The following is a 16,414-nucleotide window of genomic DNA, read 5'->3' as shown; positions in this document are numbered from 1 at the left end:
ATGTTTTACCATTTTGAACAGGAATGAGGAATTTCAAACTGAATTCACCCAAATTTGAGCCGGCTCACTGGGCTTCTCTGAGAAGTCAGAAATGAATCAAGCATAACATTCAACCACTAAAACTCATTTTTCTGTTCAGGAATGCAAGTAAATAACTATAATTTGACATATGAATCAAGAAATATTAATGTGCTTTACTATTTTTTCCCTTTTTTTATGAATCAGTAAATTTGAAAATTCATGGATAACAATAATAATTATATTCTAGCATTAAAAATATCATTTTGGTTAAAGAGCTTCTACATATTGGTGTATTAACCATTGCAGAAACATATAAAATGATTTTGGTAATTACCAATGCTGTTAATTTAGGGCAGCTGTGACATAAACCTTACTTTGGTTAGGGTGGTCTAATAAATGTGTTAAGCACTGTATATAAATGTGTTAATGTGATTTTTAAAACACAAAAAGCAACACTTATTAGAAACATGCACTGCCTTCTTGACGTTTAAATATTGGCTAGTAAGTCATGTGACTCACACACATGCATGTCCATGGAATAATCCTATATTGTGGAGAGATCAGTGCCTCACAGGAATCATCATGTCAGAGTTTTTAAAAGCTTAACTCCATGGAAAGAGAGGGAGAGCATTTTGATATTTTTATAGCTGTAATCTGTCCTTACTGGATTGAGTTTCCAGGGTTGTGTTGGTAAAACTGTGACATGACTGTATGCTCATCTGTCTGTGTCATATACATGTGTTACATGGAAGCTGCTGCTTTGTTGAAGACTAACTCCTCCCTCACTGTTTTTTGGCCCTTCTCTCACATTATCATGCTAGGATTCTTACAATTTATGCATAAATCTCCTTGAATCACAGCACTGGCTGCCACAAGCCTGCACAGCTGTGCTCAGAAGATCATCTTGTCATGAATGCTTAATCTTGGCTTTGAGATTAAAATTGTCCTCAGTCCTGCCAGCTCAGTTTGCTGTGTGTATGTGGTGCATTTCCACGTGTTGGTTTTCCACAGCAGGGGAAATGCTTTAGTGCTTGTGACGACAAAGTAGAAGGCAGCTCCATTATTGGTGAGAGAAGCAGATTCTTAACCAGGTTTTAAAGAATCATATGTGGAAGATTATTTTTTGTTTGGAGTGCCTTTAAAGCCAATGGAAGCAGTTATGCTTATAGTGACCCCATCTTCAAAAGCATTGATAAACAGCAAAAATCATTATATTACACATGTATCTACAAAACTTTATATCCTGGAAAAGTTCTCAATGATCTCAGTGATTACATCTTACAACTCATGAAAATCAAAAATGCAGCTTCCCAAATCATTACATAAGACCAATCAAAAAAGATTTATAATACAAAAATGTATTATAAAGCCCTCTGAAAAGTATGCACACAATACTTGGTTGGAGCTCATTTTGCTGGAATTTTTGAATCAATGAAGTGTAGCATAAGGAGTATCAGTCTGTGGCTCTGCTGAGGTGATATAGAAGCACAGGATACTTTGATCACCTTGCTATATGGTTTGAAATATAAAGTAACACAGCTGGTCCACGCTTCTCCAGCTAAGATTTGTTGTGTTAAATGGTTTTCTGTTCTTTCAGTGACATCACGTTGTGTCACAGTATGGCCTTGGTTCCCAACCTGGGGTCCAGGACCCCTCAAGGGGGTGCCAGAGAACTCTGGGGGGGGGGCTAAATCTGGTACCAAATCATGATAGCTTTTTTAATGCATCCTGCCAAACCTGGGGTTCCTTCTTTCTACTGCAAAGAGGCAACAGGGATACAGATGCATTGTTTTTTTTTGACAGATTTACCCACAGTAGAGAAATATCACAGATTTTTATGTCAGATGAAAACTAAATCATACTTTAGTCTAGTTCAAGTCATCTTGACAAAAACTAAACTTACTTTATGTCAGTTTTAGTCATCACAGATCTGTCTTTGGCTAGTCTTAGTCTAGTTTTGGTCATGAAAAAAAGGCTCTCAATGAACATTTTAAGTCATAGTTTTAGTGGACAAAATTAACACTGATTTAGAGAAACAGTGCTTTCAGCTTTATGTGAACTAGCTGATTTTTAGCAGGTCTAATGTCTACAATGTTCACAATGTTTTTAACGTAGTGTTTGCATGTGTTTGTAATTAATTGTTTTTAACAAGAAACACAAAGGCTTTGAATAATACTTTGGAAATATTTTGTCATTATCATCACTGTATGAATATGTATAATGTTTGGCCAGATCATAGTGTAACAGCAATTGTAATACTGCACTACAAAGGCATGTATATATAGTGCTTAACAAATTTATGAGACAACCACCCAAAGTAAGGTTTATGCCACAGCTGCCCTAAATTAACAGCATTGGTAATTACCAAAATCATTTTTATGTTTCTGCAATGGTTAATACACCAATATGTAGAAGCTCTTTAACCCGAATGATATTTTAATGCTAAAATATAATTTTTATTGTTATCCATGAATTTTCAAATTTACTGATTTTTAAAAAAAGAAAAAAAAAAAATAGTAAAGCACATTATTATTTCTTGATTACTATGTCAAATTATAGTTATTTACTTGCATTCCTGAACAAAAAAAAAAAAGAGTTTTAGTGGTTGAATGTTATGCTTGATTAATTTCTGACTTCTCAGAGAAGCCCAGTGAGCCGGCTCAAATTTGGGTATAAAAATGTGAATTCAGTTTGAAATTCCTCATTCCTGCTCAAAATGGTAAAAGTGGAGAGCTGATTGAAAATGAAAGAGTCCACATTAAAGCATTTCATGATGCTGGATGGTCTCTGAGACAAATATGACAGGTGGTCTAATAAATTTGTTAAGCACTGTATGTAACAAATTTAATGCCAGTCCATCCAATAGTTTTTGAACTGTTATACCTAAAATCACAGATCTTAACCTCATTCAGACACTAGAGAATTTGTGAAGATCTCTGGGGTCCTTTATCCAGTGGGAGCAATGATATCTGCACAATAACATGTACTCCCAACAGACACAGAAGCAGCACAGACAAGAGGGAGTTTAGAGAGAGAGGGGAGGAGGTGGGGGTAGAGAACTGACTGAAGGTCAGACCGGGAAACAGATGCTTACACAGCAGCACGACGTGTAAGCTACCACCCCCTTCATCGTCACAGCCCCTCCCACTGCCTGCCTCTGTGTTGCTCCCTCGCTCACTCACCTCTGGTCCCCCTCTTAATCTTTGCCTGCTATCTGACCACACAGAGAGGCTGCAGAGTGGAGCAGAGCCCCGTTTCTCTCTGTCTCTCTTCTGCTGTCTTTTTTTTTTTTTTTTTTTCAAATCATGGGAAAGAAGCAGTTTTTCTTTTTCATCTCAGGAGATTCTTCTCAGATTTGGAACATGACTGTGGGCTTCCCTGGGATGCTACAGCTGGAGTAGTTTGGTTGTTACACTTTTGCTTCTGTGTGTGTCCACCCAGCATGATGTCTCCATCTGATAGTTTTGAGTCTGACAGCAGGAGTGGATCATCATGAGAGGGGGTCACCAACAGCGAGGATGTGGGTGTCGGCACCTATTCAGAAAACTCCTCAGTAAATGTGGCTGCTGCTTTGTCCAAGGTAGAGGTATGTAGGTACTCTACAGATCTCTGGCCGTTGAGTTTTTATAGATAAATTGAAAAGTTGTTTTACTAAATTCACAGAACTGGATCAAATATTTGGGCTGTTGATCATTTTGATGTTAATTCGCTTTTTATTGAGTAATCTTTTTCCCATTTGCAATACTAGAAACTTAGTAATAACCTTCATACTTTTTTTTTTTCATTTCATACTTTTCATCCATTCACATCCAAAAGTTCTTGTTCCTTTAAACTGAGCAGGCAGCACCGTTAGATATCCATAAAAACAGCTGGTTTTGAGATTTGGACTGGTGTGTGTGTGCTGTCCTATGTTCACAGCATATAAAGCACATAAATACACTTCACTGGTCCCTATCCAGCCTGTCGGGGTGGGGGTGGGGGTGGGTGGGAGTCCAGATTTTAAAAATGAAGTGGACTGTAGTGCTAACTTTTTTAGTTTCTAATATTATAAATAAATAAATTGGAGGATTTATTATTTTGAGTATTTACACATTGCAAAGCACTACTCATACTAAATCAAGCTTGCCACCTTGCATTGAATGACTGTTGCAAAAGAATGCATCTTATAGCATCAATGGAGCAAAGAGATGCATGCAGAGCTAGAGTAAGCTTTGAGTTGAAGGTCTTCACTCCCCGGTTTATTGTAGGTCATCCCCTACCAAAGGCATAAAGTTATCAACTTAGTGGATAACTTCACTCACAGTGCAGAAGTGTTTAACATCAAAAACAACAATAATCCACCAGAAACATGAGAAAAGGAAACCTAACAATGGTCACTGTTCAACAGGCAACATCTAAGCACATCTAAACAAATAAAAATACATCTATAACACATCTAAATCTAAACACTCTGCCCAAGGGTATGATGGGAAAACTTTGTCCCCAAGATTTGAAATGGCAGGCAGAGCTTAGACCAGTTGACTCTCTACAGAGTTGAACTCAACGCTGTCAAGTAACTCCAACACAGAAAGCAATTTTATTCAGAATAGAGTTAAAATTACACTTTGAGAGTTAAGAATCAACTCTGAAATGTTTAACACTGGGAATTCAACACTCCAGTTTTTGCTGTGTACATTCATTTATTAAAACAAATTAAATCTGGACCTTTGGCCTTTTGTTTCTTTCAAACCCTGCCACCCACCTCTGGCTGCAGACTGTAAGTGTTGTTTAGCATTAATGATAAAAAAAAACACAATAATTAATTATACTCAAGTAGTTGCTGAAAATACAACAGAGCTTTCTCTATGTCAACCACACTAACAAGCAGCACACCACTTTGCTAGTCCCATAGGTCAATATCATACTCTTTTTTATTTCATTGTGAGTCAGGGTCAGACTATTAGGATACATTTAGCAAATAAAAGTCATTCAACATATGAAAATTATTGTTCCCTAAGGAGAGAAAAGATTTCACGTGACAGACCCCCTTTAAGTAGTTCATCCAAAATTATCATACAGTTAATTTAAATCCATCTCACAGATGGCATTTTATCCCTTCCCCTCAGAAACACAAGTGATCCATTATGCACACTGACCGACAATTACACGGGAATAAATATCATATTTCATTTAAATCCACATCAAAATAGCTCCCCGTCTTTGGGCCAGGTTCATATTATCATTGTTTTGATAGGTTGAACTACAGTTCGCATTTATTAATGAGCGGGTTGTTATATTTTAAAGTCACTGTATTGTTTATCCTGTAAGGATGCAAATACAAAATCATAAAAGCTACCTTTTCTTACCTTACCTTTTCTTATTAATTTACTTCTACTTTTACTTGCTCTGACTACCTGATCAAAACAGCAACTATAGCTGTATTAACCAACAAGCCAAAACTTCACAATCCACCAGAAAAGCTGCCAAGAATGGCTGAGCTGTAAAAGTATGCAGCATCCACATAGTGACTACTACCTAGCACTACTCAGTCTCAAGGGCTATGGTGGGTATTCTGTTGGAGGCATCCCGAACTGGAATCGTGAATCTGGAACATGTTTGATGTTTATGATTTCAGATTAGGGCTCCAGCTTGATCAGGAGGTATGTAATACCTGCACACACCCCACACATTTGAGAATTGTTTGGACAAGTACTCAACTGAGGTGAGCCTGATGCTTCATCGATCACTGGGGGCCTGACATGATTTGAGGCTTGAAATCATCATCTTAAAATCATCTAGTGTGTTGTCAGCTTTAGTGACAGGAGTCCACTGAGGTGTTATGTAGCAGAGCTGCATCCTCCTCAGTCAGCCCTTGACCAAAATAAGCTAATGTGACTCAAAACATTTTTGTTCCAGTCTTTAATAATGCTATTTGTTGCTATAAATTGGGCATCTAAGATGGAACTGGGATTGTCTCACTTTGGAGGTAACCTCATGTGTCACCTCCAGGAAATGCAGTGTTTGTGGCTAAAATGAAGCCAACACAGAAGTACCATAGATTTTCACATAGTCTGATTCCATGGAGGACAAAGAAAGAGGAAGTCAAGCAAATCAGCAGTCTGATTTAAGGTGGCTGTAAGGTAGCTATAGCAAGACTGGGCTCCTAAAAACTGGGATACAGTCACATCTGGATATCTGAGGTGTCTCTCAGAAAGCTGCTGATCCCTAAATCATAGCAGATGCCAGTGAGTCAATTTCTCAGTATTTTTCCAGAAAATATGGATGGATAATAAAGGGCAGACAATATTTACAGAATCTGTGAGTAAGAAGAATGAGCGCATTTGAAGAACATCCCTGATTATTCGATAAAACCTTTATATTCCTGTTCCTGGATGAGGTAGATCCCTTTTTAATGATTATTGTCTTTTATTCATTTTGATCTGCTGTGTGGAAAGAAGCATTCACGTGGCAGCATTTAAAACACAGTGATTTTCCTTAATCTGCATCCCTGCAATACTGTGTGTCAATGCTTCAGAGCTTTGCAGCTGTATCCACACACATTCAAACATACTCATACTGTAGACACATCCCATTACTGCCCCGACCCTTAAATCCTCTGTTGTTCCAGTTGCTCTGCGAGTGATTACAGAACAGCTCTCCTCAGAGCTGCACTGCTCTGCAGACTCTGCAAATAGATGTGTGAGATGGTAAAAAACAAAAATAGACCTGTGTTGAGATGCCTTGCTTTCTTTCTTGAGTTTGAAGAAAAACATCAAACGTTTTTATTGGGACTAAATGTTGCCTTTGTACCTCAGTGTAACGATTGCTGTTGTACAAGTTGTTCCCTTTCTTGTAAACTTCTTTTGATTCTATGAATACAAAGTTTTAATTAGTTTAAGTTTTAATTAAGTGTAGATTATTCCTATGTTTATGAGCCTTATTTTTAGTTATAGGGTGTTCTTATTCGAGGCAGTTTCCTAATTGTATAGTGTTCTGATTCTCCTCTGCCTCCTAAGAAGACTCTCATTGCTCCTCTCTCATTGAATGCCTCTTTTCATTCGTCCACAAGTTCTTTACCAATTCAGAGAAACACCTAAGAAAAAAGTAATGTTTAAGACACTTTCCTGGAAACTTACTTAAGAGTCTTGCCAAAGTTCTCTCCATCTCATTACTTAAAAATGACCATGACTCAGAAACTGCTCTGACTAATAGTCCATTAGTAAACCACTCTGCATGAGGCCATCACTACCAGACAGCATATTGAGAGATAACAGGATGACTAACAAAGTACAGGGGTAGTGCACCCTACAGCACCCACATGTACTGAAACGTGTGTTATCATGAATTGCCTGATGTTTGCTCAAACTTAAGTTGCATTAAATCACAGTCAGACAATTAGACATGATGCCGTTTCCTCACAGGAGAAGGATCCAGACCTTTAGAGCAAAGGGTATGGCATGATTTAAAAAAAAAAAAAAGAGATGAATAAAAGAGTTTTATGAGATGTATTGAAACATCAGACAATATTAAGTTACAATTTAAATGAGAACTATAAGGGTAGAAACTATTCAAATATAAACTAAAAGGCTGAAACAGAAATGAAAGGTAGATGAGCAAGTGAAGGTGCAATATTAAGAGAATTAAGTTGCTAAAAGCATTTTTTGTAAAACAACAAAAAAATCCAGTCCCTATTTTTAAAAGGCTTTTTAAAGGTGTTAAACTACAGAGAACTATATCACCGAACTCTGACGCTTTCTCCTGCAGAAAAACTACACGAATTCAGACAGATTCAGCCTGACTGCAACGTTGGAGCTCATCATCAAACCTCGGTTTGCGCATCGGAAACAACAGACGGTCTTGTAGTGTGACATAATTAACAACACATCACAGATGTACTATGACTGTGGTTAGACAGCTTGTCAGATTTTTTCTTGCTTTGTCATCTAGTTTGACACCCTGACCTGATGTCGACACATGAACCCTGATGCCAACCAATGGGAGAGCATTTGCTCCTTATCTTTGCACCATCAGTTACCAGAGTCCCTTCTCTTTCTCCCTCTGGGGAACTATTGTGTACATTTTATTATATTTATGTTATCACATGCATACCTTAAGTTCTATGATTTCTGGAGGACAACCAGTCCATATTGCCCTCCTCTTGATACATCTATAATTATTATCCTAATCCAATCCATAATTGTTTCTTATTTGTTGTCTTCTTCATTTATGAGCAAAACAGCACTTCCGTTGTAGAGTGTTTGAGACTCTTTGACCCGTCCCCCCGATGACTGGTGAACCGGCACAAAGTCCCAGAGACTGTGGTGACATCAGCATACAATGAGCAGCTGGGATCACTCTTGTAGCGTTGCCAGTCTGTCAGCTAAGATGGAGCAAGATTTAAGTTGTAAAGTCTGACATGGTTCTGTCGTGAACGACCCAAAAATCATGTAGTCTGAGCTGGCCTTAGGAGAACATGCATTCTTAAACCTGGCTAGTGCTTCTGCATCTGTTCTATGCTTGCGACGCCATGGTGCCCTACACAGTTGTGAGCACTATGTACTTGTGTGTTTATGTGTCTGCAACACTCTACTATACTCCATCCAAATGCTCCTTGCTGGCATTTTTTTTTAGCAGTTCCTGGTTTCATAGCCACATTTCCCACTTGTTTGTGTACAAGAAACCGTGGTAACTAAAACCGAGAGTATTATGTTAGAGTTTGAGTTGAAAATATAGAGCAGTGCTTGATTAAACTGCAGTTATGCAAAGAAGAAAGAGATGCAGAGGTGGAAAGTGCAGGTGCTAAATGGGGGGATGTTTTGTACTCATTTAACTACTGAGAGAGACATGGATGAGTAAATGCACATCAGATATTCTCAGAGACTGGCAGTGCTTACCAGCAGACCAATCACAGGGCTTGTCATCTGCATTGTTTCAGAGTGTGGTAACATTATTGAGGAGAGACAAGTTGGCTACAAGTGTAGGGTTCAGGGCTACATGGACCAATGACATAGGCTAAAGTATAGCATCAGCGTAGAAACATAAATCAGGCTTTTTATATCATTACACTTTATTTTGACCTGATCACAAGAAATGTTTGGTTGTTCTCTCGGGATCTTGCCTCTTTTTATGTGGTCATCTTGGAATAAACACTTATTTCCTGTGATTATGAGTATCTGCCATTTACTTCAGATGTTGAGAAATGAACTTATCACATTTGAGAGGGTATGCATAAGACCATGTGTTGTTTAGTCTCTTGGTGTTGTCTGATTTTATGTAGATTTTTACTTTAATTATGCACATATTTAATGTTTACTTTTTAATGTATACCATCAACCTGCCAGGGGACTACAGATGGAAATTAGTGTTGTAGGAGTTGCTCTTTTGCATGGGATTTATGTTGTCATAGATTTAAAGAAGACACGCCAAGACACTCTTTTTAACTGTTCAAATGCCTTTATTTTCACAGCATAGTCATGCAAACACACTTGGATGTGTTTCAGCATCAAGCCTTTATCATGAATTTAAAAATAACACAATAATTCTTCTGGACCTTTTTGATTTGAAAACCTCCATCTATCTGATATTAAGTTTGGCATTATCAGCTCTGTAAGGGAATATTGTTATTTTTGTCCCTATACCTGGGGAAAAATGAATGGTGGTTTATGGCTACACACTCATACTATTTAGTCTGTATGTGTCAGCACCAATGAGGAGGCAATGGTCAGAGTGATACTTGGTCATTAGTCCTGTTACACTTCTAAAACTTCAACTAGATTTGATGTTAAGGCGTATTAATTATAATCATTTTATTGTATTTTACATGCAGTAAAAGTTAAGTTATAATGGCTAGGGTCACAGATACCAAGAAACCACCAGGAATGATTCATTGTTCAAAACCTGAAATCAAAGGGCAACACCGGTGATGTAATGTTTGTTCATTTGCCTGGTGTATCTGAGATTAGGATTTAGTACTTACTAAATCTTTTTTGTTATGAAGCACTTTAAACTGGTCAGTGGAAAGCTGGGAACCTTAGCAGAGGCAGCACGCAGCATCACACATTTGCTTAAAGAAAAAAGCTTCAATGATTAATATGGAAGCCTTGTTAGTTTGGACAAGCTTCTTGTAATAAAGCACTGGAGACCGTCGACTAATAAATATCACAGCTGTGTGAATGAATGGAGAGTCATGTAACCAAACCTTTGACTGAAGTTCTCTCATATTAATCATTAATTGAATGAAAATGCTACATTTGTATATTGTACGTGTGCATGTGAGGGTTTCAATTATATTAATCCGTCACTCTCCTGGATTTATAAACTCTGCATCATCTTGTTCAGGAGTGAGCAGATGCAAATGATATGAAAGGTGCAGATTTATAGTTTCCCCTCACAGTTTTCCTACAGGAAGTGTAGCAGACTGTTTAAGCTCAAAAAGACTGGATATGATTGGATAATTTCATCCATCAGCATGCACAGATAAAGGCACCAACAGCACTAATTTCCCATGAACAAATGAAGGCTCTGGCAGGAGATGTGTTAGGCTTTAGTCATGTTCATAGTTGTTGTAGTGTTGTCATAATGTTTGAATCAGTGCTCATACAATTCCTGCTGTTGCTAACTATGACCATTTATAGGGTTTAGCAGGGGGAAGATGTAGCTAACTGTCTCCCAGCCATCTGCTCTTCAAGGAGTGAGAGAGTACTATAATTCAAAGTAGGTCACAGAAACAGCTCTCTCTCTCTCCTCTACCACAGCTGGATAAGCAATGATACGGTAAATTTACATTTACTAGTCTTCTCATGTATTATGTAATTAACAATTTACAAGATTAGGACATGAGGAAACATCAAGAAATATATTTCTTTTTTTTTTGTTTCAAAATATAGTTAGCATTGAGCAATAATTATGTGCACTATCTGTGGATGTACTGACTTGTTATTATTGTGAAATCAGGGCTGATGTTTTTTTTTTCCATTGATGTTGTATTCAATTTACCCGCTTTGACAAATTTGTATGAGGAACTCATAAACAAAAAACCTTGTTTTCTGCTTCAGGAAGACATACAGTATATTTATATGTATTAAAGGCATATATTGTATGTGGTTTTGTCAAGATAGAAAAGCTTTAGATGAGAACCTTTAACTGCAGAGGCTTACCAGAGAGAAGAAATCTTCCACCACTTTTGTATGCTTTCCTCTCTCCCTTTATTTCTTCTGCCTTCTGCCTTTATAGGCAGAAGGCATCCCTTTCCAAATAACTGCACTCCCAGTTTTCAGGCCTTTTTCTCTTCCACCCTGGTGAAAACAAATCAATCAAGTTTGCAGTCCAAAAAGAAAAGAACAAGCTGACCTTTATCTGCACCAAGCTATCTGTTTTCATTAAAAGGCGTTATCATTCACTCACAGCTTTTACCCAAATTAAGGCCATAAACCATAACCTGTTAAGCATTTGACTGTATAAACACAAGGAAAGCATCTAAGAATAAATACTGCTGGTAACCTGGCATTTTGGATAATTTACTTAGAGAGCACAAACTGTCAACTGCCTGAGTTACATCACACTTTTGGTTACTGAAGTATCTTTTGAAGCCAGTTTGTGTCAGTTTCTGTAATGAAAATGCCATCTAACCCTAACTTTAGAAACAGAGAGGGGGGGGGGGGGACTGAGACACGCCCTATAGCATCCTGACAGATAGCTGGCTTGCTGTCATCTCAGTCATGGCCCTAATTATGCACATTAATTCTTCTAAAAACCAAAACAGGCATTCAAATCAGCATTTTCACACGTGGTGTGTTTGTGACTCCCGGTTCTTCTGCAGCCAGCCTGCAGTGAACACTTGATGAACTAGAGTGCTTTGTTTGCACTTCTGCATTGTTTTTTTTTTTTTTTTCTTTTTTTACAAACAGCTGATGTGATTTGTGATGATTCTCTAATGGAAAGACAGTTTAGGGAAGCCAAGAGAAGGACAATAACTGTCCCAAAAACAAATTTGGAACAAAACTGCTGTGTGCAATTCTGATAGTTTCACCATTGAAAGACAGCATCAGGTTTCATTGAAAAACATACCGGAGGTGTAACTGTACTTTAAAGTTTGTTCCTAGTAGATGTTGACAGGCAGGATGCATAAATAGGTGGAAAAAACTGACCTTAGTACAAAGTGCTAAGACTCTTGTACCTCTCTGATTGTAGTAGAGTAGTAGTAGTTTTACTCAGTCAAAAAACAAGTACCAAACATTTTACACAGTATAGACATTTTTAACAATGTTATAAGTCATGTGTTGAGTATTGACTGAAAAGGCACCAGCAGAAGCAAACTGCTTCTAAAAGCCTATCCCATATTCTTATCAAAATGAGCTAGTAACTTCCAGAAATTCAAATACAAAATAACAGAGAAATCAATCACACTTGTAAGCTTCAAGAGTAGCTTTACAAACCATTCACCTAAAAACCAAAAGCGAATTACATATTTTTAAATTTATATTGGCATCATTCCAGAGTTTAATTCCAACAAGAGAAACAAATCCCCTTTTCATAATCTTTTTAGCTTTTTCAACAATAAATTTACAGTAACCTATCAAATTATAATGGCTGTCCTGAATTGAAAAGACTTTTTGTACATAGTCAGGGAGTGTCTGATTTTTCTGTGAACATTATATAGGCATTATTTTGTAGTAAAACAAGTCATACAATTTTATAACATAGGAATTTAGAAAAAGTGGATCTGTGAACATAATACTCCACTTTATTACTAATATGTAAGACTGTTTGTGCAGTTTTATTATTGAATTTATTGTTATTTTAAAGGTGGATCCCAACAATCCCTCACAATAAAATATAAAAAGAACAATTAGTGATTAATAGATTAAATGCAAAGCCTTATAATGAAATATATTTCTGGATTTATACGGAATTGCTGCTGACTCAGACATTTTTCTTTCTATGTTTTCAATATGTTGTTTGAATTTTGACTTATGATCAATCACAACCCTGAGGAATTTGGTCACAAAAAGTCTTTCAATGTAAACATTACAAAATTTTGATTTAATGTAACCATCAGTTTCCTTTTGATTACCTTAAAACATACATTTAGTTTTCTTAATATTTAGAGATAATTTGTTAACATCAAACCGAGTTTTGAGATTTTCCAGCTCCCTTTCTACACTGCACAAAAGTTCCTTTAAATTCTTACCAGAGCAAAATAAATGTGTATCATCTGCAAATATGACATATTTGTGATTGGTCATTTTCTGTGTCTAGTGTGAACTATACTCATTTCCTTGCATGTGCCTTGAAAAAGGAATGGTTTAATCCAATGGTTTAATTGACTGCCTTTCACACTTAGGGGAGGAGGATCCTCCGCACTTCCTGACAAGGAGGAGTCCTGTGAATTACGACACTTCCTGCATAACACTATCTCTTACAGTGTATTTGTGTTTTAGCCTTAGAAATATTTTACAGGACATTAACATTTCCCATTTTGGAAAGAATATTTACATTAAAAGACAGTGTTCAGTGTGATCTGGTTGTTCATTGAGCTTGTGGGCTAAGGAGCTTTCACAGCATGCAGTGACAGCAGCTTCTGCTAACACTGTAGTCAGTGGGTCCAGCTGTTGCACTGTGGGAAAATGACACATTACATAAGCGTCTCAAACAAACAAGCATGACAAGCTGTGTCTGACAGCTCTTTGGTTTTGGATCATTACACACCTTTAAGGGTCTCTTTGTAGAATGTGTTGTTGTATTTGTACACAGAAAACATGTGGTAAATTACTTTTGAATTATGCTGACAGATGGTAAGGTGGTGTTAGTGGTCCTGTATGATGTAACCTTGATGGATAAAATACAAGGGAGCAGATGGCTGTCTCTGCTCATAATGATCATGTAAGTTCTGACTAATATCAGTACGTTTGTAGACTGTTAACATGGGCAGCACACAAAAATGAAGTCTTGACCTAAATGTATTTATCTATTATTCATTTATTTACTTTTTGCTAACTCCTTGCTACACCAGAAATATTAAGTTGGACATTCTCTCAAAGGCTGTTTATTATGCCTGGCAATATTCACCATTGGCTTCTGAGAGTGCCAATTTGCAAAGCTTTCCTTAAGAGTCTGTCTATAAACTGACAGAAGTTGGATAGCAAAGTATTTTTTAGATTGTTTTTTTTTTAATGCATATAAACAGAAATCTGCTTGCATGCTTGTCCATTCATACTCCATGAATTCTTAGAAATCCTGATTTGCTGCTAACACGGGCTGCCAGATTATACCCATTACATCTTCATCAGGCAGTAAGTGGTAGGTTTCAAGATTTGGGAAAGTTTGGTGCTTTGTGGAGGTTGGCAACCATGCCTGTCAAACATTAGATCACAGTAATGGTTCCATTTTTAGAAAAGGATGAGAGGATACTTAAGTTACTAAATTATTACACCATTAAGCCCTTTAGAACAACTTAAAAACTAATTGAATTAACTAAAACTGTTAATTGTAGAAAGTCCAACGTTGTACAGTCTTTTTTGTAACACCAGTCTTGTCAATTTGTTTACATGTTTTGCTAACTTTTATAGGGCTTACCATGTCCTTACTCCTGAGACCTGAGCTTTCATTTTTTATGCATTTTTAATTTCTCCAAGTTATTTGGGATAGTAAGACCTGATGACTATAATAACCAAAAAATGTACCTCAGCAACAAGTCATTTTCAAAGTAATTGATTTTTTCATATGAGGGCATTGAGTCTATTTTACTGTATAACAAATAGAGAAACATGGTGTAACACAATAGAGGCAGTCCTACAAAACTGGTACAAAGACAGAGTTGGAAATAGCCTAAAAGAAAAAAATACTAACTTTTTGGTCTGTAAGTTGATAAACACTCAAGGTTCAAATTTCAACATTTTTTAGCTTAATTCTTGATTTGTATTTTCATAGTTTCCTAATATTTATAGTCTTCCAGATTTGTCTGAATTTGTCTACTGAAACAAAAGGTCATGACAAAATTAAAATGTTCTTGAAAAGCTTTTAAGAGTTTGTTTAAAACTTCTTATATATATATATATATATATATATATATATATATATATATATATATATATATATTTTTTTTTTTTTTTTTTTTTTTTTTTTTTTAAAATAATTTATTTAATGCCATATTTTTGAGAGTGGCTGTAGAATATTTTGGTTAGAATGGTGGCCATCTTGAATGGACAATAACAATTGTAATGTGTATTTGTGATAACAAAATGGCATACAAAGTGTGCACATTGTTAGGTCATCATATGAGGATATTGAAGTGTTTGATTCCAGGGCTGATGCCATAAGGAATCCAGTTCAATTGATACAGAGTTAGAGGTGTGCCTGTATTTCCAGCAATGAGTAAAACATGTTTTCAGTAGGTTTTTGGCTCTTCCAAGTTTGTAATTCTCCATCAATTCCATATCAAAGTGTGGCAACTTTGCAGCTTAACAGATGATGTGGTCATGTGAATGTTTCATCAGTTGTTGACCTCTTGTAGGCACTGTGGCTGTTTGCAGCGTGATAGTCAACACCCTCAAATCTGAGGCCTTAGATCTCTACTGGACCCAGACAAGGAGTGAGATACTATTGAAAGTCAAGTATCTTGGCGTCCATTTCAGATCTGAGAATTTGAAGAAGCATAGCATAGGCAAGATGATTTGTGTGGTGTCAGGTTCAAACCAAGCTGCAACCTCCGGTCCTGAAAAGTGAAGCCAATGCTGAAGTACAAAGGATTGCAATACGACGAGTGTCCACTTGAGGCTGGCTGCAGGAACACTGGAAGTCATGTACACAACACATTTGTTAAAAAGCATTTTTTTACACTAGAAATAAACTGGTTCACAGCCTGGTTCAAAAAAATGAAATGTGTCTCATTAGCTAATGTCTTCATGTGCTCTCACTGTACGGGGGGGATTTATTTTGTACCATAATCGTTTCGATTATATTTAGGAAAAACTTCACTGCATACTGATTAGCGCATCTCATTTGATTGGCAGATAGCTTGACAGGCAGACGCCACCTATTGACCAACCAGAATGCTAGCCAGCTTAGCTGACAGGAAGTCGAGCTCAGTGGGTGTGCTCTTACCTGCTGTTGGTTTGAACCAAAGTTCGATTGAGACAGCGATTTCAATATGGAAGCCGCTGCAGATTGGCTTCAAAAGCTGTTTGAATCCACCTGTTGTAATCAAATGGCTGACATCACACAGCTTCTTTTTACAGTCTATGGTTCAAACTCTCACCTATGGTCATGAACTTTAGTTAAGATGGAAGAATGATTAAATCATAATTAGAAAATCCTTAACCTTTTTTTCGATCTTTGTACATCTTGCTTATTCTCATCAATTAAAAGAAGCAAAAACAAAAAAAAAGCTGAAAGAACAAAACACATAATTTTGGTT

The 16,414-nt window shown here is 36.8% G+C and overlaps 1 protein-coding gene across 1 annotated transcript in view; it reads left to right on the top strand.

The window, feature by feature from the left end:
* The first annotated feature begins 3,337 nt into the window (after positions 1-3,337).
* The window catches only part of arhgef25b (Rho guanine nucleotide exchange factor (GEF) 25b), a 34,334-nt gene continuing 21,257 nt past the window's right edge, over positions 3,338-16,414 (top strand). The window contains exon 1 of the mRNA XM_041783328.1: positions 3,338-3,607. Coding sequence (XP_041639262.1) covers positions 3,514-3,607 — 94 coding nt within the window. The 5' untranslated portion in view covers positions 3,338-3,513. The remainder of the gene's footprint in view (positions 3,608-16,414) is intronic.

The sequence above is a fragment of the Cheilinus undulatus genome, linkage group 3, assembly GCF_018320785.1.
Source record: "Cheilinus undulatus linkage group 3, ASM1832078v1, whole genome shotgun sequence".
Taxonomy (NCBI): Eukaryota; Metazoa; Chordata; class Actinopteri; order Labriformes; family Labridae; genus Cheilinus; species Cheilinus undulatus.
This window is presented reverse-complemented; position numbering and strand designations above follow the sequence as displayed.